General features: G+C 35.4%; 1 protein-coding gene across 2 annotated transcripts; it reads right to left on the bottom strand.

The window, feature by feature from the left end:
* Positions 1–444: 444 nt before the first annotated feature.
* On the bottom strand, positions 445–17,259 carry LOC148861911 (transferases, transferring hexosyl groups). Of its 2 annotated transcripts, none has more exons than XM_088941697.1 (8): positions 16,493–17,259; positions 16,284–16,389; positions 15,399–15,491; positions 15,104–15,299; positions 5,578–5,756; positions 3,552–3,802; positions 2,155–2,345; positions 445–1,153 (listed from the first exon to the last, which is right to left on the bottom strand). In XM_088941697.1, the coding sequence occupies exons 1-8, from the start codon at positions 16,833–16,835 to the stop codon at positions 986–988; spliced, it is 1,527 nt and encodes a 508-aa protein (XP_088797823.1). In that variant the 5' UTR covers positions 16,836–17,259; the 3' UTR covers positions 445–985. The 2 variants fall into 2 exon arrangements, with proteins under 2 accessions (XP_088797823.1, XP_088797824.1); XM_088941698.1 differs by lacking the exon at positions 3,552–3,802 and having other exon boundaries at positions 5,578–5,644; positions 5,727–5,756; positions 16,493–17,217.
* Between the last annotated feature and the right edge of the window lie 3,343 nt (positions 17,260–20,602).

The following is a 20,602-nucleotide window of genomic DNA, read 5'->3' as shown; positions in this document are numbered from 1 at the left end:
TCTAACTGATTCTTTTCGGCTGCCATACCTTCATCACATAACTGGTTTATATAAATGTACAATCAATTTCCATGTCGAAGTATATGATCAAACTAAGGGAGGTTAAGGAAAGAAAATATTACAGCCTGACCACAGAAAATCCAGTGATCTGATCTTCAGAAATAGTTTTTGAGGTTGATCAAATTCGAACAGCAAACAAATGGCAATGGGGTTGGAAATTGCTCACAATAACTGCTATGAAGATTTTAATGGTGAATGCCATAATGCCCTTCATTATGAGTTTGATCAAATTCGAACAGCAAACAAATGGCAATGGGGTTGGAAAATTGCTCACAATAACTGCTCTCTCAGAAAGCAAATATGAAGCTAAGTGTAAGTCTCTTCTGGTGTGCAAGAGTGATTTTAAAACAATCAATCATGCAGAGTAGAAGGTGGAATAACATGTAGACCCGTAATCTCATAATGCCCTTCATTGTCAGAATAATTTGATCCAAACATTGACTGAATGAAGCTCATATTTTATATGCCATTGCAGCAAATCAAATTAATAATGCCTAGGCATGCAAACTTGACATTGAATCAACAATTGCAAACCTAGAAATCTTGATAGAGGAAACAAAAACTAACTTGCTTTTCAAGTCTGGATTTGGTGGCATTTGGATTTTGGAAATTTATGGCCAATTGTACAGTGGATGATGAATGGTAAGCTGTGATTCGACGATGTAACCATTCACCATATCAAAAGAATATTGAGATTCTTTCAAATAGCCATAACAAAGGCAGAGGCGAGAGAAGTTATACAACCTGGTAATAAGTATACTGCGCATGCTGAATTGATTGTCAGGCAAGTGACACCGATAAGCATTTTACCAGTAAAACAATTGATAACTTGGAGCCAGTCCCCATGTAATCCATGATAATACCAACCCATGGGGAACATAGCAACAGCTGAATATTGGCAGCTAACAAAGAGTACTGAAATTTCTTATGTGAAAGGATAGAAGTTTGAAAATAGCAAACTGCCAAGTAGGATGTAAGCTGCAGAGTATGCCCAAATCAAGTAACCCCATCTCTTACTAATGCCAGGAGAAACCATTAATTGTGAGGCAAACCAGTAGAGAGGAGGGTTTGCAGACAGGAAACGAATTGCAACCTGTCAAAATAATATGGTCAGAAAATGTAATAGAACTGAAAAAAGATGCATGCTAACTATCAATGAACTGACAATGTATTTAGTCTTGTAAAATATCTTTTACAGGTTTCAACCAACCTAGTATGGCTTCAATATTTGAGTGGTACGAACTTAACATCGAGATGATAATTGATAAGATGGAAAACTCCATCCTAAATTTTCAAAATTTCCATATTACACCTATTTTATAAGCAGCACGAGTTTCAGATATGGTTGGCATAGTCCAAATTTCAAACACACAATCCCCCCAAAGATGATAGAAATAGTGTCAGTTTTGCTTCCAGATGCACCTAAGAGGGTCCTCAATTTGGGTTTGGAAGAAGATACCTCAAAACTTGATAGTATTTTTCCTTTATGAGTTATGTTGAAACTGTACCAATTCCAATTTAGAGGTTTCATGGCAACACTTAAGAATATGTTCATTTCTAACAGAATTTTGAAATTCTTCAAGCCAGTTTTCCCTTAAAAAACCACAGAACAGTACCCAAAATAATCAGATGTTATTGGGAAGGATAAGGATAAGTTCACTTTGAAAAATAGAAAGCTTTGATAATATAGACTTAAGAGTGATGGCTAAGAAGCCCCTTTCAAATAACCTGTTTTCTTAACTTATCTTATAAAATGCATTGAAAAACAATGATAAAAATTGGACTGAGCAGATAATCATATCAGTTGAACATTGATCCTAATTTGGTTCAGTCTTTTCTGGAATCTGAACGTAACTACACTACAACCAAATATAGTTGTCAAACAGGATGGTTTAACCAAGAAAATTTTTCCTTGGTTCAACAGCTGTTCAGTTTTAAATGATTTTTTCCTTCCCTGGGGAACTGAGATCAGATCAGAAGTTGAATGGGATTTCACTGAATCAGCACCACTTTTGGTTTGTCCCAATCAAGTTTTGTAGACATTGTTCTAAAGATATAATGTTCAAATAATAAGGGAAAAGGATAAAGCTTTACCTGTACATGCATAACAAAAAATGCTGTTGCTGCCATGAATCCCAGGTGTAATATAAAAGGAAGAACCAAGATAGATGTGCATCCAGTCTTTACTGTAACATATGCTCCATTGCCTGATGGAATGAGGTTACCAAAGGAATCACGAGTCTCTTCTTTACTCTTCTGTTTTCTCCGTCTAATTGTGTGATCCTCTGTTAGAAATGCAAATAGAAGCTTTAGAATGTTGACTAAGAATTCCAATAAATATGGAAGAGGGAAATGGATCCTATCCCCCCCCCCCAAAAAAAAAAAAAGAGGAAACTAATGGATCACACACAGCAACATAAAATAGCTGAAGCCTGAAATAGGCAAAGGGTTACAACAATTTTTTTAATGATCATTGGGTTATAAGTTTTCTTAGCTTAATAAGTTCAGCAACATATAACATGCAAAACAACCTGTACTTTTTATGCAGAACATAGAAAATAAAAATATTCCCTTATAAATTGTAACTATTACCATAAATGCACATGCAGTACAAGTTTTAGAATCTGATATACATATCAGGTATTGGATTCATTAGACCAAAAAGTTGAGTTTCAAGGACTTGACAGGTATCCTTAAATATTTTTTCCCTTTCTTTTTAACAGGATTCTGATTGAACAACAAACCCCTCAAATTAGGTGGACCTTATAAGATCTGAATATATAAGTAACATCCATATCCCACCTCATATGGTTGTGTTGGCTTGGCAGAAGTCTTAATCTCAAACCAATCCCTCCAGTTGAAAGTGCTTCCTCATGTAAGGGCTCCATATTGAATGTTATTCCCTTTTGATAATATTTATCTCATAATTGAATAGCTTAAATGTCTTACTTAGGTGTGTTGTCTCTATACTTTTTCTGTGTCTATATGTAATTCATTATTTTGGCTTAGTTAGCTATATAATATTTTGATACAACTTGCAATTATCAAAAAATATATATATTTTTTATACAACTTGACTTAGCCTTAATCCCAACTATTTGCAATTGGTTACATAAATCCTTTCCTGCCACGTTGCTCTATCATTAACCATGTTTTCTGTCAAATAGCAATTACATCTTTTCTTGCCACTTCAGCCTACATCTTCTTTGGTCTTCCCCTTGCTATTTTTCTAATTAACCATTATGTGGCCTAATATTATGATGTTTGATTTATTTTCAAGGCTTCAGGTCTTAGCAGCTAATTACAGTACACTTGTTATATCAAACTTATTTTGTTTTGCTTATATTAAGATATGGGTAAAAGATCTGAAAAAAGTCAGAAAAACGAATTCACTAAACCAATACATACATGCTCCTCCTCATACACCCCATCTATATATTATAAAAATACATTGCTGGTGTTGAAATGTGAAGTGTGCTCATAACTAATACCTAGAAGGAATTTAGAAGATATATTGTTGGAAATTTGAGACTCTTTTTGCCTTTGGCCTGTCTTCAGACAATAGAGCACAGCAGCGGCATGCTTTTCCTCATAAGGAGCTTGGAAACCCAATGAGAAAACAATATCAGGACGTGATTTTGTGTAATGTAAAATTGAATGAAGTGCCAGAGATAGTATTGGAGATGCAAGAAGAAAATTTGGCAACTGTTTCAACTGGAAGTATCTCAAGAAACCTACTCCCCTGAAACAAAGGAAGCAAGCATTCTAAGTTAGAGAAATTTGAAAAAGCATCTCAGTTATGAGAATGACCAAAGATGACATTTAGACATGTAAAACAAAGTAAATTTGTAGTAAAGAGATATAATTAATAGGTGCTTCACAGAAAATATGGGTAGGACAGTATTGAAGTCATTTTTTTTATTCAAATAATTTGTAATAAGTGGGCTAGCTAGTCTACTAGACAAATCATTAAAATTATAAAAAAGTATCCCGTATGGGAGTTCCCCCTCTTAAGTGGGGAGTTCTCTCTCTTTAAGTGGGGAGTTCTCTATCTTTAAGTGGGAGGGACAGGTGTCCTTCACCTAGGAGGAGGGGATAGTTACATAACCACCCCACTCCCTATTTAAGCTCCTTAAGGGGAAGCTAGAAACATAGACACACAGAGAGACTCTTTGGAGAAAAATTTCACAAGAGATTATTAAGAAAAGCAAAGACAAGGAGAGAAGAAAAGAGAAGTCCTCCTTTCTCTCTCTTCTGTTATTACTTTTGAGAAAGGAAAAAGAGGGAAACAAACCATCTACAACCAGGTGCCTTTACTTGGTTGATTATGTCCCTCTTTCAAGACAAAGTTAGGGATTAAACTATCTACAGTCTAATTCTCGAAGACTGATTATGGTTCCCTTCAAATGAAAATGAAGACTAGGGGGGAATGAACCATCTACAACCAGGTGCCTCTACTTGGTTGATTATGGTCCCTCTTTCAAGACAAAGTTAGGGAGTAAACCATCTACAGTCTAAATCTCAAAGGCTGATTATGGTTCCCTTCAAATGAAAATGAAGAGTGGAGGGATGAAAATCGTCTACAATCAAATATTCAATTTGATTGACTACGGTTCCCTTTTTGTATGAAGGAAATTTTCTTTGTATTAAAGAAAAGAGAAATGTATTGCTGTATAGTTTCTCAATTGTATTTTCTTTTTCTTTCTTCTCATTCTTGTACACCTGATGTAAAAGAAAAGCAAATGAAAAGTTCTTTTTTAAGTATCCTATTGTTCTTTTCTTTTGTTCTATGCGCTCATTTCTCCAAGTCAGAATCAAAAGGTGTTCTCTACTATATTGTGGGGATGTAATTAAGGGGAACAATCCGTATGATTCCCTAAATGGGCCTTACCCAAAATAATAAAAACTCAATCACTTGATTGAGTGAATTATGTTGCATGAGAATTTATTAAATTTTCACACCAACAGTTCCTACAAAATAAGCCTCAATTATTGAGTCTAACCGCACATACAAATAATAGTTGAAAGCAGGAGATTTAAATAGCAAATTAGGATCTCCTTGAGCATCTAAATATGTAAGACCAGTGTTTTACATAGAAAAGTCTCAGAACACAAAAGTATCACCATCATATGCTTAAACTAAAGGACAAAGACAAGTGTTTCAAAAAATCATATCATGAACTTTGCAGTTGAAAAAACCACTTAAACTAACAACAAAGTTAATTATATGTAGGACCTCTTTCCCAATATCATTTATATGGAGTATAACTGACAAGAAATTACTCATCAACAATAGCATAAAATCTAACAACCACTTTATATGTATTTGAATAAAGCTCTAGTATAAGGTAATCAATTGTTCCTTATTAAAGAAAAGGCAATAGCACACAGATCACTTTTTAAAAGATGAAAGACCTCCATGTGCATTGTGCTTCAAATCTTCATTATTTCTAATGAAGCCACAATCAGTTATGATCAAAAACAGAAAAGTTAATTCATTATTTAGAAATAGCATACCAATAATGGCTTTGTATATAATCATACAGAAGAGGCAATCTTTTTTTGCACCAAGGCTCCATTTCATCTGGCAAATGGCCATGACAAATATTAAAATATCCATACACTTGAAAAGCAATAAATGGAGCAAAAACGCAAAGAGATCTCACAGCTCCAACAATAAGGACCTCCGCTGCCAACTGGAAAAAAGGAAAAAAAAATGGCATGAATTGGACATCTTCCCTCATGCTGACCAGGAAATAGAGCATGAAAAAATGAGTTATAAAACTACATAATTTACACTAGTATGTTAACAATACATCTTTATCACTCGAAGTTTGTATACAATAAATGCTTTAATACTTTCCTATTATGCTTTCTCTTATATCAAAGAAATAAATCTTGGTAAGTTGTACCAATTGCAGGTGTGACAAGTTTTTAGAAAGCTGACATCTTAACATTGAAATAGTGTAGCTTCTTGTCATGCCAAAATTGATGTTTCAAAAGAAAAGAAAAAGATCATCATAACACGTTGTACCTATTAATAGAAATTTCAACTAGGCACTGCTGAAATTATAAAGAGCATCATAACACAATTTGCTGATAAATAGTGAGTTGATTTACAATATATTTTTTTTTATTAATAACAGATTTACTATATATTCTCATAATGTTCTTTCCTTAAGGATTTATGACTTATGGGATTTCTTCTGAAGAGTGCTGAGCTTGGAGCAGAATCCTCCTGTGGGGTAGATTAACTGCTATGCAAAGGAGATTCAAGATTGGGAAGTAGATTAAAATGCATGATCAGGCATTGAGTTGTAAAAATAACCTCATCTGAGAGGTTAATTTTACTAAAGCAAAGGTGATACCTCTACTTTATGGTCCTAGATTGCCATTCCAAGGAAGCCATATTCATTAATGATAAAGGAAGGAATATAATGGTATTAGATGGGGTAAGACTCAAGAGAATTAACTCAGCCACGAGGCTATCATCAATGCTCAATGAGATTAGACATATTTCGACCACCCCTTTATTGATCATCTATTGTGCAGCCTTATCACTTTTTTCAGAAGAATTACTGGGAAGCTAAATGCATACTGATAGATTAGCAAAATTGAGGATTAACTAGGGTAGATGCATAGTGAGTCAGTCCTCTATTCGATAGAAAACTTGGAAATCTAATGATGGTGGGCCAATTCATACACAGAAGACTATGCATAATCAGGCTATGCAGATTTTTTATTTTTTATTTTATAAATAACAAAATAGAGATTTCATTAGTAAAAAGCTTCCTGTCACCCAAAAACAGAATGGAGGAAGGACAAAAAAAAATACAAGGTGGATCTTCACTAACACCAAAAAACAGGAATCAGAAAAGAATGACACATGTAACCCAGGCCCAGGAGTGAAGTAAGAATGTGTAGAGAAGATGGGCCCAATGGCCCATAGGCTGTTTATCCTTTTTTATCTTTTATGTTCTTTGCTGTAATGGGCCTTAATCTGGACTTTATATTTTCTTATGTTATGTCTTTTTAATTTTCTGCTCAATTAGGGGCTTTGTAAATTACTAAAGTTTAACTTGATGAAATAGAACTAAGGGAGTAAGAGGAGATTATTTTCTGATTTATTCTACTTTCTTTTGAATTTTTGCAACTTTCTAAACAGTCATTTCTTCTCAAAAGGCTGTTTTTCTTCTTGGTATCAGAGCAGGCTCGTTTTTCCCTTTTTTTCAACTTATTTTTCAACTGAATCGTATGAATAGTTAAAGAAACCTATTTCAGCCCAGTTGTTAATGGTTTCTGGAGAGAAGGGGACTGGTTTTGTTGTCCTCTTGACAGATTCAAGTGTGTTGCCCGAAACCCAAATTTTTTGGAGAAATCTGATTGCAGGCCCCACTGGGAGTTTGACCTGGGCGCTCAGTGACTGAAGGCCTTCTCATTCTTCTTCTTGAAGATCGAATCAAGTGGATTGGTGTTCTGTGAAGTCTACAAGGAGCGGCTGAGTTTTCTCTGTTTCTCCTATCTTCCGGGTGTGACGCAATTTACTAGTACAACTGCATAGAGGTTGGCTCACAACACAGTTTTTGTTCTGTCTTCATTTGTTGTTATTCGAAGTTGTTTGAAGTCATTTTTTAGGTATTTAAGAAGATGAACTCCTCAGACTTTGAAAACAAGCATGTTGCTGAATCCAAACAGGTTCCGGGAGCCTCTGTAGACTCTCTACTGGCTGTGACCACAGTCAAGTTGGATGAAACTAATTATCTGGCTTGGTCACAATCAGTAAAAATTCATATTTGTAGTAAAGGCAAATGGGGTTTTATCTCCGAGAGCAAAAAGACTCCTCCGGAAGATGATCCATCATATGAAAAGTGGATGCAAGAAAATTATATTGTTATTGGATGGCTTATGAACTCAATGCAACCACAAATTAATTAGCACTATATGTGGATGAATTCAGCAAAGGAAATTTGGGATAGTGTTGCTAAAACATATTCCCAAAAATTAAATGTGGCTAGGGTTTACAAGTTGAGAAGTGATGTGAAGAATTTAAGACAGTGGGAGAAACCATTAGTTGTATACTTCTCAACACTTAAGTCTTTATGGCAAGAAATAGATTTGATAGAAGCTATAGCCTGGGACACCACTAAGGATGCTGAGACCTATAGAAAACTGGTTGAGAGAAAAAGGGTGTTTGAGTTCTTGACAGGGCTAAATCCAGAGTACGACATTACAGAGCAAAATATTTTATCCAAGGATAGTGTTTCACTGTCTCAAGCATATGCCTTGGTAAGTAGTGAAGAAAGCAGAAGACTTGTCCAGGTCCAAGGGGCTGGTCTAAATGATCACTTTGCTAATATTGGAATGAAGCCCAAGGGGGTTGCAGGGACTCCAAGTAGCACAGGGAAGAAAGAGATTATTTGTGAGTACTGTAAAAATCCAAAACACACTAAAGACAAGTGTTGGAAATTGCATCCTGAGCTCCTACCACTTCAGTTTCAAAAGAAGTCTGATAATATAAAGGCAGGGAGTGCCAATGTTGTTGTTGGTCCAGATAGTGACAGATACCAAACTAAAGAGATGACGGCTAGTGAACAGTTAGCATCTATGAAGGCAGAATATGAGAAGTTTGGGAGGATGATCAGTCACCTAGAGGGTGTGACATCTTCTTCCAATCCCCCAGGAAATTCAACATCTTCTGCATTTGCTCATTCAGGCATACGGGCTTCTGCCAATCATGCAACCATTTCAGGTAATCATAGGATCCCTTGGATTATTGATTCTGGTGCTTCTGATCATATGACCAGCCTTTCTACTTTGTTTGTTTCATATGATTTACTTCCTGTACGTGACAAAATCACCCTAGCCGATGGCTCTCTTGCCTCCATCTCCGGCAAGGGAACCATCAAGGCTACAAACTCCTTGGTTCTTCCTTCTTCTATTCATGTACCCAGACTAAATACAAACTTGTTATATGTAAGTTGCCTAACTAAGTCATTAAACTATTGTGTAACCTTCTTCCCTTCTTACTGCGCTTTTCAAGATCTGGAGTCTCAAAAGGTGATTGGGAGTGGCCGTGAGGTGAATGGAATATATCTGCTGAATACTCCTAGACAGTGCCATGAACAACCTGGAAAAGCTGCTTTTGGGTCTACATCTACAGAGTCCACTAGTCGAGTCATGTTATGTCATTTTCGTTTGAGTCATCTTTCTTTTTCTGCATTAAGTCATTTATTCCCAGAACTGTTTAAGGGAATTAGTTTGTCCAATCTTCATTATGAGTCTTGTGAACTATCAAAACATTGTAGAAACAGTTATCCTCTGAGTAATAAAAGATCTTCTTCTCCTTTTAATATTGTGCACTCTAATGTGCGGGGGCCTTACCAACCGTTACCTTCTATGGGTGGCTACAAATATTTTATCTTGTTCATTGATGACTTTTCTCAGTTCACTTGGATATTTTTTATGAAGTCCCGTGATGAAGTTCCCAAACTTGTGAGGCAATTCCATGAATTTGTCCTAATCTAGTTTGATAGCAGAATTAAAATTTTCAAATCCGATAATGCAAAAGAATATTTTGAGAAAAACCTGACCTGCTATCTCACTAATTTAGGGGTTAATCATCAAAACTCCTGTGTTAGGACCCCATAACAGAATAAAGTTGTTGAAAGAAAAAATAGACATATTGTTAAAGTTGCAAGAAGTATTCTATTTGCCTCACATGTCCCTACAAAATTTTAGGGTGATGCTATTCTCACTGCTACCTACCTTATAAACTGTATGCCATCCAGGGTTTTAGGGTTTAAGTCTCCCTTCAGTCTTCTTCATCAGGACAATGATCTTTTCTTATTCCTCTTCGTGTCTTTGGCTGCACTTGTTATGTACATGTCCCAAGTGTCCAAAGATATAAATTTGAACCAAAAACCCACAAGTGTATCTTCCTTGGTTATTCCCCCACACAAAAGGGTTATTATTGTTTTGATCCGAAGACTGGCACTCGGTATGTCTCAATGGGTGTCACCTTTGATGAGCTTTCTTCCTTATGGTTCTTCTATGGAGAGATATTGTCCAAAGGGGGAGGATTTGTCACAGGTGTTTGCTCTTCCTCTTCCTGTCCCAGTTGAGTCTTTTGTTGAGTCTCTTCCTCCTTCATATGAGTCAAGGGAGGATCAGTCACTTCACTCTCATTCCAATGTTCCTATTCCTCCTCATTTACCTCCTCGCCCTCCTTTTAATCACAGGTTGTACCAACGGCAGAGAACAAAAAATGAGTAGATTGTTTCCCCTACAACACATGAGCCTCATGCACTTCTAGTTACAGATGAGACAATAGGTACTGTTACAGCCCCTTTGGAGCCATCCTTCCGAGACCTTGATATCCCCATTGCTATTAGGAAAGGAAAAATGAAGTGTACTGCACATTGCATTTCCAAACACATTTCTTATAGTTTGCTCTCTCTCATTCATATTTTGCCTACTTTTCTTCTGTTGCTTCTAACCCAATTCCCAGGTCTGTGTTAGAAGCTCTTAATATTCCAGAATGGAGGGATGCTATGAGAACAGAAATTGATGCCCTGCACAAGAATGGCACTTGGGAAGTGGTTGATTTGCCTGAAGGGAAGGATCCAGTAGGTTGTCAGTGGGTTTTTACTATCAAATATCATGTTGATGGCACCATTGAAAGGTTCAAGGCTAGGCTGGTTGCAAAAGGCTATACACAGATATATGGGATTGATTATCTGGAGACCTTTGCCCCTGTTGCCAAGATGACTTCTGTGAGAGTTATGCTATCTTTGGTTGCACACTCAGATTGGCCACTTTATCAACTGAATGTAAAGAATGCATTTCTGAATGGAGAATTACTTGAGGAGGTCTATATGTCTCTTCCTCCAGGGATGTATGAAACAGATATGAAAGGAAATGTCTGCAGGTTGAAGAAATCTCTCTATGGATTCAAACAGTCCCCTAGAGCATGGTTTGAAAGGTTTAGGGCTGCCCTTGTTAGCTTTGGCTATGTACAGACACAGTCTGATCATACCCTATTTGTGAAGAGGAGAGGATCCTTGGTCGTTTACCCGATTGTGTATGTTGATGATATTGTTGTGACTGGTAATGATGTCTCAGGGATTAATGATCTCAAATATTTCCTTCATACAGAGTTTGAGATAAAAGATCTGGGGGAATTCAGATACTTTCTTGGCATAGAAGTTGCTAGATCCAAGGAGGGGATCCTTATCTCTCAGAGAAAGTATGTTCTTGATTTACTCTCTGCAACAGGGAAAGTATGTTCTTGCTGACTGGACCGGAAACATTGATGACAAAAGATCTACCTCTAGGTACTGTAGTTGGTGGCAAGTAATATTGACTCTTGGAGAAGCAAGAAACAATCAGTTGTTGCTCGATCTTCAGCCAAAGTAGAATACAGAGCCATGGCTCATGGAGTTTCTGAACTGTTGTGGCTTAGATCCTTGATGAAGGAACTGGGTATTGAGCATGATAAGCCAATGATGTTATACTGTGATAATCAGGCCGCCATCAACATTGCTCACAACCTAGTGCAACATGGCAGAACTAAGCATATTGAAGTTGACAGACACTTCATTCGAGAAAGAGTGGCTTCTGGAGAAGTGTGTCTACCTTTCATCACTTCTGAAGGACAGTTAGCTGATTTCCTCACCAAGGGCATTCCCAAGGCTAAACTTCAGCATGATATTGGCAAGCTTGGCATGATTGACATCTATGCTCAGCTTGAGGGGGAGTGTAGAGAAGATGGGCCGAATGGCCCATAAGCTATTTATCCTTTTTTATCTTTTATGTTCTTTGCTGTAATGGGCCTTAATCCGGGCTTTATTCTTTCTTATGTTATGTCTTTTTAATTTTCTGCCCAACTAGGGGCTTCTCTGTAAATTACTAAAGTTTAACTTAATGAAATAGAATTAAGAGAGTAAGAGGAGATTATGTTCGAAAATCTATCTCTGAACCCAAGTTGCTGCCACCTTTTTCTTCTTCTTCTCTCCTCTTGAACTCTGATTTCTGCTACTTTCTTTTGAATTTTACCAACTTTCTAAACAGTCCTTTCTTCTCAAAATGCTGTTTTTCTTCTAAATGTATTGATACTATCATACCATGATGTCATTGAGCTAACTCTCTCTCTCTCTCTTGAAATCATCTGAATCCTCTTCTTCCCTTTCTTCCTTGTCTTTCAATAAGTTTAGTTCTATACTTTCTTTTCCTTGGGGATTGAGCTGTAGTTTCCTTAAATTCCTTGTTGTTCTCGAGAGGCTGAGAGCTCCCTAGCCCACCTCTTCTTCAATAACTTGACTATAATAAACTTATTCAAACTCCTTAGAACAAACTCCTTGATTTTGATTACGTTAAAGAACCTTTATCTGCCCCATTTTTACTTCTTATTTTGTCCTTCACTGTCTTCCTCTTGTGCACCCTTTTAAATTTATTGCAAGGGCCTGCTCTGCAAATTCCTTCTTTTAACTGGGAAAAAATCTTTGTCATATGAATCAATTGACCATTCTTTGAACCCTTAATCCTTTTTGGGTTTAAACTTCAAAGGAATTTTGCTTTTAGTTTTATTCCTTTTTAATACATCATTCTTGCCAATGTCTAAACTCCTTCCCGAATCTCTGCCAATCTCCCAATAAAAACTTCCACATAGTTTCCTGTAATGGAGACAACTGAACCCCCGCTCTCCTTTTTTTATTAATAATTGAAACTTTCATTAATTAAAGTGGAATACGATACAATCATACAAATGGAAATAAAGTGGCTTATCTCCAAGAACAAAAGCTTTTAAAATTTAGCCCAAAAAATTGATTTCCACCAACCCCTTGTTTTGCCAAGCTGTCATCCATACATACTATTAGCTGTCCTTTGGGTCCACTAGAACCTCACATTCATATCCCTAGAAAGCAATTTAAATTTCATTATTCATCATGATACTTCCAAAAGCCAATCCCTTTACCTTGTAACCAATAGATCACCAGCTGAGGATCTCTTTCTATAATCAACCTGTGAAGCCCCAATTCCTTTGCTTTAATTACCCCTTCCACAACTGCCATTAGTTCTGCCCTCAAGGAATCCCCATGACCAATTGGACCTTGGAAAAGTGCCACCACATGAATGAACTCATTTCTGAAGATGCCTCCAATACCAGAAAGTCCTGGATTTCCCCAATTGCTACTGTTCAAATTCAATTTTACAAATCTTTCAGTCAGTGGAATCCATACCACACTACTTCTAGGTTTTCATTGTTGAAGAGCTAGCCACCTCAAAGCTACCACACATCTTTCTTCTGGCTACACAATTCTCCTCCCCGCTTACTGTCACTTCTTGGTACTCTGTTCTCCTCCCCTCTAAGCTCAGAGGCAGAAAGAGCTTTTTCCTCTAAACCTGGAATCCTCTCCCTATCATCAACTTCAGTCCGCTGGTGCTCCACCATCTCAACCAATGCCTCTGCAACCAACACTCCATTCAAGCAGAAGTCAGAAACCCCTTTGCTCATCGGAAGATCTGAACTCACACTCCACACCTTGTAACCCCTCCACCAAGCCATTTTTTCTTTTTCCTCCCCTCCATTACCCTTCTTGCACCCTCAGCCTTCCTCCTTCCTCTCCAATATCCCCTGTTTGAAACATAGCCTCTTTTCACCTTCTGTTCTCCCTACTTTCCTCTCTCTCTACTGTTTTCTCATCTAGTTACTTTAGTCCAACCTATAAATCAACAATAGGTAAAGTGTACAGACTAAGAAATCAATATGGTCTAAAACAATCTCCTCAAGCCTAGTTTTGACAGGTTTTGGGGAATGGTTTAGAGAGTAGGATTCAAGCAATCACATGCACACCTATCTTAATTTAAAAAGAGGAAATGATACTCCTTGACTATTTTGATTGTATACGTAGATTATAACATGGTTATAGGAAATCCAAACATTTCTTAGGATTTGAAGTTGCTCAGTCCAAGAAAGATATTTAAATATCACATAGAAAATATGTTTGAATTTATTACAGGAAAAAAGTAATTTAGGAGTTAAGCCTTTTGATACTCATATTCATCCACATTACAAACTAAGTGGTGTTGAAGGTGATATATTTACTAATTTGAGATAATGTAACAACGACTTGTAGGCTCCCGTATTGTACTTGGCTAGGCAAGGTCAAGAATCAATTTGTTGGGTTTTCTTTTCATCTTCTTTCCTTCTTTTGTATTTGTCTTTATGCTGTTTGTGTACATTATCTTTTTTGGACCTTTTTCCATACTTTGAATAAATGAATACAAATACTTTTAATCCAGTCAGAAAAATGATACAATTTTAAAACTTTTCTTATCCCTGTAGTTCTATTTCTATTTTGACAACATTTCTATTGTTTTCTTGCAAATTCTCCCTAAATGTCTCACCAGTCACCAAGTGAAATTCAATTTCAAAAAAAAAAAAAAAAGTTCTTTTGTCAGTACTGTAATATTAGCTAAGTAATAATGTCCTACTTATGACATGTACAGGATATCATTATTTGTCTTCACATTTTGCACATGTCTTTGATACAAATTATCCAAAATTGAGAAACCCAGATACATAAATATGAACTCCAGAAGGATAGTTTTTGTTGAGCTGAAACAATAAAGTATAAGAAACTAATATCTGTTGTTGAATATATATGCTTAAGAAGATATATGACTTGCTGATAAATGAGCAAGAATAGCCAAAGTTGGTTAATTCTAAAAAAACATAAAACCAATTTTTCTAAATGAAACTAAACCAGGATGTTCAGTTTCATGAATATGTTCTACAACTTATTGAAAATTTTGATTTGTTCACAAGTCTTTATGGAAACTCAAGGAAACTAAAGTTGTTGACTTCTTGTCCATGGAAAGGAAACTCCCAACCTTGATAAAATCATTTTGTTTCAGAGATGATGCTGTGCAACTTGCAACACTATGCCTTACAGTCAATTAAATATCATCCATTGCAATGAACATTCTTTTAACTGTGATCCAATTTCTCAACATGCAGGAAAAAGAAAAACTGAAGACTTACAATAATATTCTTTCTTTGGAAGATAGCATCATAAGCCTGATGCATAGCCCGAAAGCAGAAATAGCCAGCATTAAGCACCCCATTTGACCTTGCAGAACCAGAGAGAGCAAACAGCAGCATGGCAATATTATTTGAACTAGATAATAAGTGGTATATCCCTCCGAGTGAAAATAGGGCATAAAGACTTTCTGAATATCTGACAAATCATGAGGACAAAATGGGAATCAGTTTACTCATCAAAATAGAGAAAATTATGTTCCTGTTTACTTTAAAATGATGGGAATTAGAAGATTACATTGATGAGTAGAATATGGAAGCAGGATTGAAGCAGAACAAAAAGGAAGCGTGTAAAGCTGCCTTTGTGTCCTTCAAAATTATAATTGAAAGCCTGCAAAGACATAAGCCACAGGTATAAGATTTAGAATTTGTTCATCTAGAATTAAACATGAAATGGGATTAAACATTTAAGTAAATAATACAAAAATGAGAAACAAGAGAAAAGAAGGGGAAAAAAAGAAACAATGAAATTGAAATAATTGTTTCATTTTTTAGGTTGACAAAGAAGAGAAAAATGCACATTAAACAAATAGTTTTGAGAAGAATTTCCAATTAAAACATGAATGCACCAGCCAACCAGAAGCATCAATCTCCCAGCCACAGGTATAACAAAATGAAGTAGTTTTTATTAACTGGAGCACCATTAAGGTAAATGAACTATTAAATTCTGGAAATTCCATCCAAGGCAAGATGGGATTATGTAACAATCTACTAAAGAATTGGGATTATGTAACAAAATAGCAGCTACATTTAATCTCCTATACCATTATCACAATGTACACTATACACAATTATCCAATGTTGTTAGTCGCTGCTGAATTTCATGGTTTCTGAGTAGATCCCTATGACAAAATACCAACTTTTCTCCAGTTTTGGACCTTGCAGAAGAGTATTTGTTGTTGGATATTGAATACAATTTTGATTTGTAGTGAATATTTCTCTTCCAACATATCTGTCAAGTAAGCCCAGCTAGCTCATTTCATCTCTAGAAAGAAAACTGATTAGCAAAGTAGATTTAATTAGCTTAAGATGAATTAAGTAATTAACTGTCCAGCTCCCAAACAAGAGAGAGAGAGAGAGAGAGAGAGAGAGAGAGAGACAGAGAGAGAGAGAGAGAGAGTACCTATGAAAGTAGTATGCCGCAAATAGAAACGCAACGTTATTGAGTATGTAGCCTGATAAGCCCAAAACCGCTCTGTACCCAATAAGTGGAACCAAAGGAGCAAAAACTGGACGAGAAAATATCATAAAACCATTAAAACATTTTCCTGACCAAAAAAAAACACCAGGATAATAAAATTTGACAAGCTAGAATGACCGAATTTCCATTACCAGTTCGAGATAAGACATTGATGCAAACCGGAAGAAGAGGTAAAAATGCATAGGTCTGCTCGTACTCGTATCCGCATTGCGCGATTCTGACGAAGTAAACACTGTCCCATACAATGCTATCCTCAACCGCCACTCGAACCCTTGGCCATAGAACGGATTCAACTGAAGACTGATTGGTGGAATCCAAGAGACAACTAGGGTTTAAGGAGGCGGAGGTGTCGTAAGGGCTCAGAAGATATCTCCAAAAGACAATTAGGACTAGAACAGAAAGTCTTGAAACAATTGCAACTCGGAAGATCATGCGAGAGACATTGGGTTCATCAGCTGAGGAATCCTTCGACATTGATGATTGATCCAATATGTGTCCGTACGAGAGGAATGCTCGAAGAAGAACAGTAGTTACAGCTTACAAGTTGTAGAAATGAAACATTTGTTATCTACGATGCCGGCAACCGGAAAGGTTTGACACCGGAAGATCTAACAATCACAACCTCCCATGCCAACCGATTGATTGATCACCATTTTTATGATGCAGCCCTGATTTTTCAGACAATCCATTTTTTTATGGGATTCCACAATAGAACTCATATTGATTAAACTCAAATGACAGATGGGGGGTTTTATGGATTTATCTTTTTTTTTCGCTTCATGGGGCTACGCAACAGGGGGTAGGGGGTTTTATGGATTTATGTTTTTTTTCGCTTCATGGGGCTACACAACAGGGGGTAGGGGGTTTTATGGATTTGTCTTTTTTTTAGCCTCATGGGGCTACACAACAGGAGGTGGGGGGGTTTTATGGATTTATCTTTGTTTTCGCTTCATGGGCTACCCAACAGGGTGTGGGGGGGTTTTATGGATTTAAGTAAGGGTGCACACGCCACACGATTTGGTTAACCGAATCAACCGTGAGACTATTTTTCAAACCCAATTGGCACAATCCACAATCGGTTTTTGAAAAGACATCCAATACATTAACCGGTTGATTTCTTTGATTTCCATTAATTTGGTTTTTTGGTTGTTTTGATATTTATATGGAAAATTCATGATCAGTACCCAGTAATTTGGGTCAAGTGACAATTTAGTCTCTGAATTGTAAAATGCGACAATACAGTACTCGAATCCAGTACCTGCCGCTAATCAACTGTTAAGTGACATTTGAAAGGTCAAAAATACCCTAAAAATGCCATCTAATTCTCTTTATCAACCATCCAAACATTGACAATAAAATAAACAATTCCAAATTTTAGATTCTCCTAAGCATTCATCAACTTTTTATAATAGAAGAGGCTAGGATTTTAGATTGTTCTGTTTTTTGTCAACATTTGGATGGTTGATAAAGAAAATTAGATGGCATTTGAAGGGCATTTTTGACTTTTCAAATGACACTGAATAGTAGATTAACAGACCGGTTAATGGCAGGTATATTGGATTGTCACATTTTGAAAGTTCGAGTACTGGATTGTCTCATTTTAAAGTTCGGGAACCAAATTGTCACTCGAGCCAAAGTACAAGGTAGTGATAAAGAATTTTCCCATATTTATAATATAGGTCATTTATTAAAACACCCCTATAATTTTATGGATTTACTTAAAAAACATCCCTATAGTTTGTAATCAATTTACTCAATCGACTAGAAAATGATAGATTTGACCCTAATGTCATTTTAATAAATTTAATAAAAAATAAATAAAAACAAAATGCCATTTTTGCCCCTATTAAGACATAAACAACCACACTATTTTGATTTTATTTGGCCAATTTTGTTTTTTATACAAAGAAGTGTTAGGATATTTGTGGAATAAACAACAATGGGTCCATGCTCTTGAACATTTTCCACTTAGTTTAGGTGATCATGTTATTATTTTTAGATAGCAAAATAGATATTTCTTAACCAAAGGTTGATTAAGGTGGCATTTGATAAATCTGAAATCTGAAAAGTTAAAAAAGATATTAGAAGTGTCTGAAAATCTGAAAAAAGACAATTGCTTTTTGACATTTTAAAGGCTCTAAATAAAGAAGGTTGTTTGTGTTGGATCAAACCTTCAGCATCTGAAATTCATTGATTTTATTATTTTACCCCTAAAATAGACTATTTGGTAATTTCGAGTTCAATTTGCATTATTTCATAAAAAAATTATTAAATTCAAAATAATATTGAAAAATATGAGTAAATTATAAAAAATAAAAAATAATTTATTAAAATAAGAATAAATTTGAAAATACATATCAATTTATAAATTATAAATAAGTTATTAAGAGTTAAAATAATAATAAAGACCATTAAGCAATAAAAAAATTAATAATTATCAAATTAATATCTTAAAATTATTAAAATATTTAATAATTAATAAAAATTAAAATAATTAATAATTAATACAAATATAATTTATTAATATAAGAACAAAATTGGAAAGAATCGTTGTTGTTGCTGAGAGTTGCAACAGTAGTGACTATAAGATAGGAAAAAGAGAGAGAGGAATCAAAGACATGTTGTTGTTGAGAGTTGCAACAACGATGGCGGGAAGACAAGGGGGAGAGAGAGAGAGAGAGAAATCAAAGATGCCACTATTGAAAGTTGTAGCAACGATGGTAGGAAAGAAAAAGTGGAAGAAGAAGAAGAAGAAGATCTGAAATGTAGCAATGCTGGGAGAAACATCGACATTCTCTTTAGACAGATCTGCATATCTGTAAAGCAAAGGATGTAGAGAACAACAAGGTAGAAGAAGAAGAAGAGAGGGGGAGAGAGAGAACGGTGGAGGGAGAAGCTTGCGTTGTGGCAAATCTCCTTTCTCGAATCAGGGATGAGTCGAATGACCTAAATTTTTGGCTTATATGAAGGGCATTATGGGTCATTTCAAATTTCTATGGGGGCTCTTTTGTCTTTCGCCCACATTTAAAATGCCTCTCAATGCATTAAGCACCTAAGGAATCTCTTTTCTATTTAGATATGAAATTAGGTTTCAAATATGATAATCAAACCCAACCCAAACGTAGGTGGCAACTAAAAAGCAACCTTTTTAGATTTTAGAGGCCTGAAAAGTGCCATCAAGCGCCACCTAAGTAAATAGCTTGCAAACTATAGGAGGAATTTTAGTAAAATGAAAACTATAGGGTAGATTTAAGTAAATCTATGAAACTATAGGTGGTGTTATTGTAAATGACCCTATAATGTATATATAAATAAATATATATACTAACTGATTTGGTTATTCACCAGTTTTTTTTTTTTATATTAACTAACCAAAATTGGCTAGTACCTTCAATTTTTCAAAATACCACCAGAATGAAGTAGTGGTGATCATGGATCGAGCCGGGCTAGGCCAAGATTTGAGCCTAATTATTATATTTCAGTTCTAGAATTAAACAATTGTACTTTTTTTTCACTTATTGTTGTGGAGACTATAGTAACTCGTAAGAAACTTTAAACTTAATCTAACATAAAAGAAATTGAATAATTATACCTTGTAATTTATAAGTTTCAAGTGGTCATTAGTATGTTAAAAATGATAATTTTAACAAATCAATTCTTCTATCAACAAAAAATCAACCTAGAACCTATAATATCTATTAAAAAATAACCATCCATTGTCATGTAATATCTACAAAACAACTTTAAGCATCTCTATAAGGGGCTCCATCTTCCATTCAACTCATGCAAATAAAAAGTGAAATAAAAAAGATATTAGCAAACTAAGAAAAAATAGTTCAAATTAATGTAAATAAGTAAGTAATAAAATATTGAAAATGGTTTCAATTTTACTCAAAACTTGCAACCACTCTACAGTTCATATTTATCTTCATCAATGGAGTCTTCATTACTAGAAGATTCACCTTTTGGTGAGAGAGAGATTGAGTGTGGCGGTGGTTTTGTGAAATTGGTGAGAGAGAGAGAGAGAGCCGAGAAGATTAGGGTTTAGTAATTTCTATATTTCATTAAATACTATATTAGAATTTGGTAAGATCTAAGACCATAGGATTAAATCTTTAATCTCCTACAAATCTCTATTAATCTCTATTTAATATATAAAACATCAATTATCAATTATTTTAAATAACATATATACATATATATATATATATATATATATATATATATATATATCCAAGTCG

Source organism: Nelumbo lutea, chromosome 4 (genome assembly GCF_056320005.1).
Source record: "Nelumbo lutea isolate HS-2025 chromosome 4, American lotus-T2T, whole genome shotgun sequence".
In the NCBI taxonomy this organism is placed as follows: domain Eukaryota; kingdom Viridiplantae; phylum Streptophyta; class Magnoliopsida; order Proteales; family Nelumbonaceae; genus Nelumbo; species Nelumbo lutea.
This window is presented reverse-complemented; position numbering and strand designations above follow the sequence as displayed.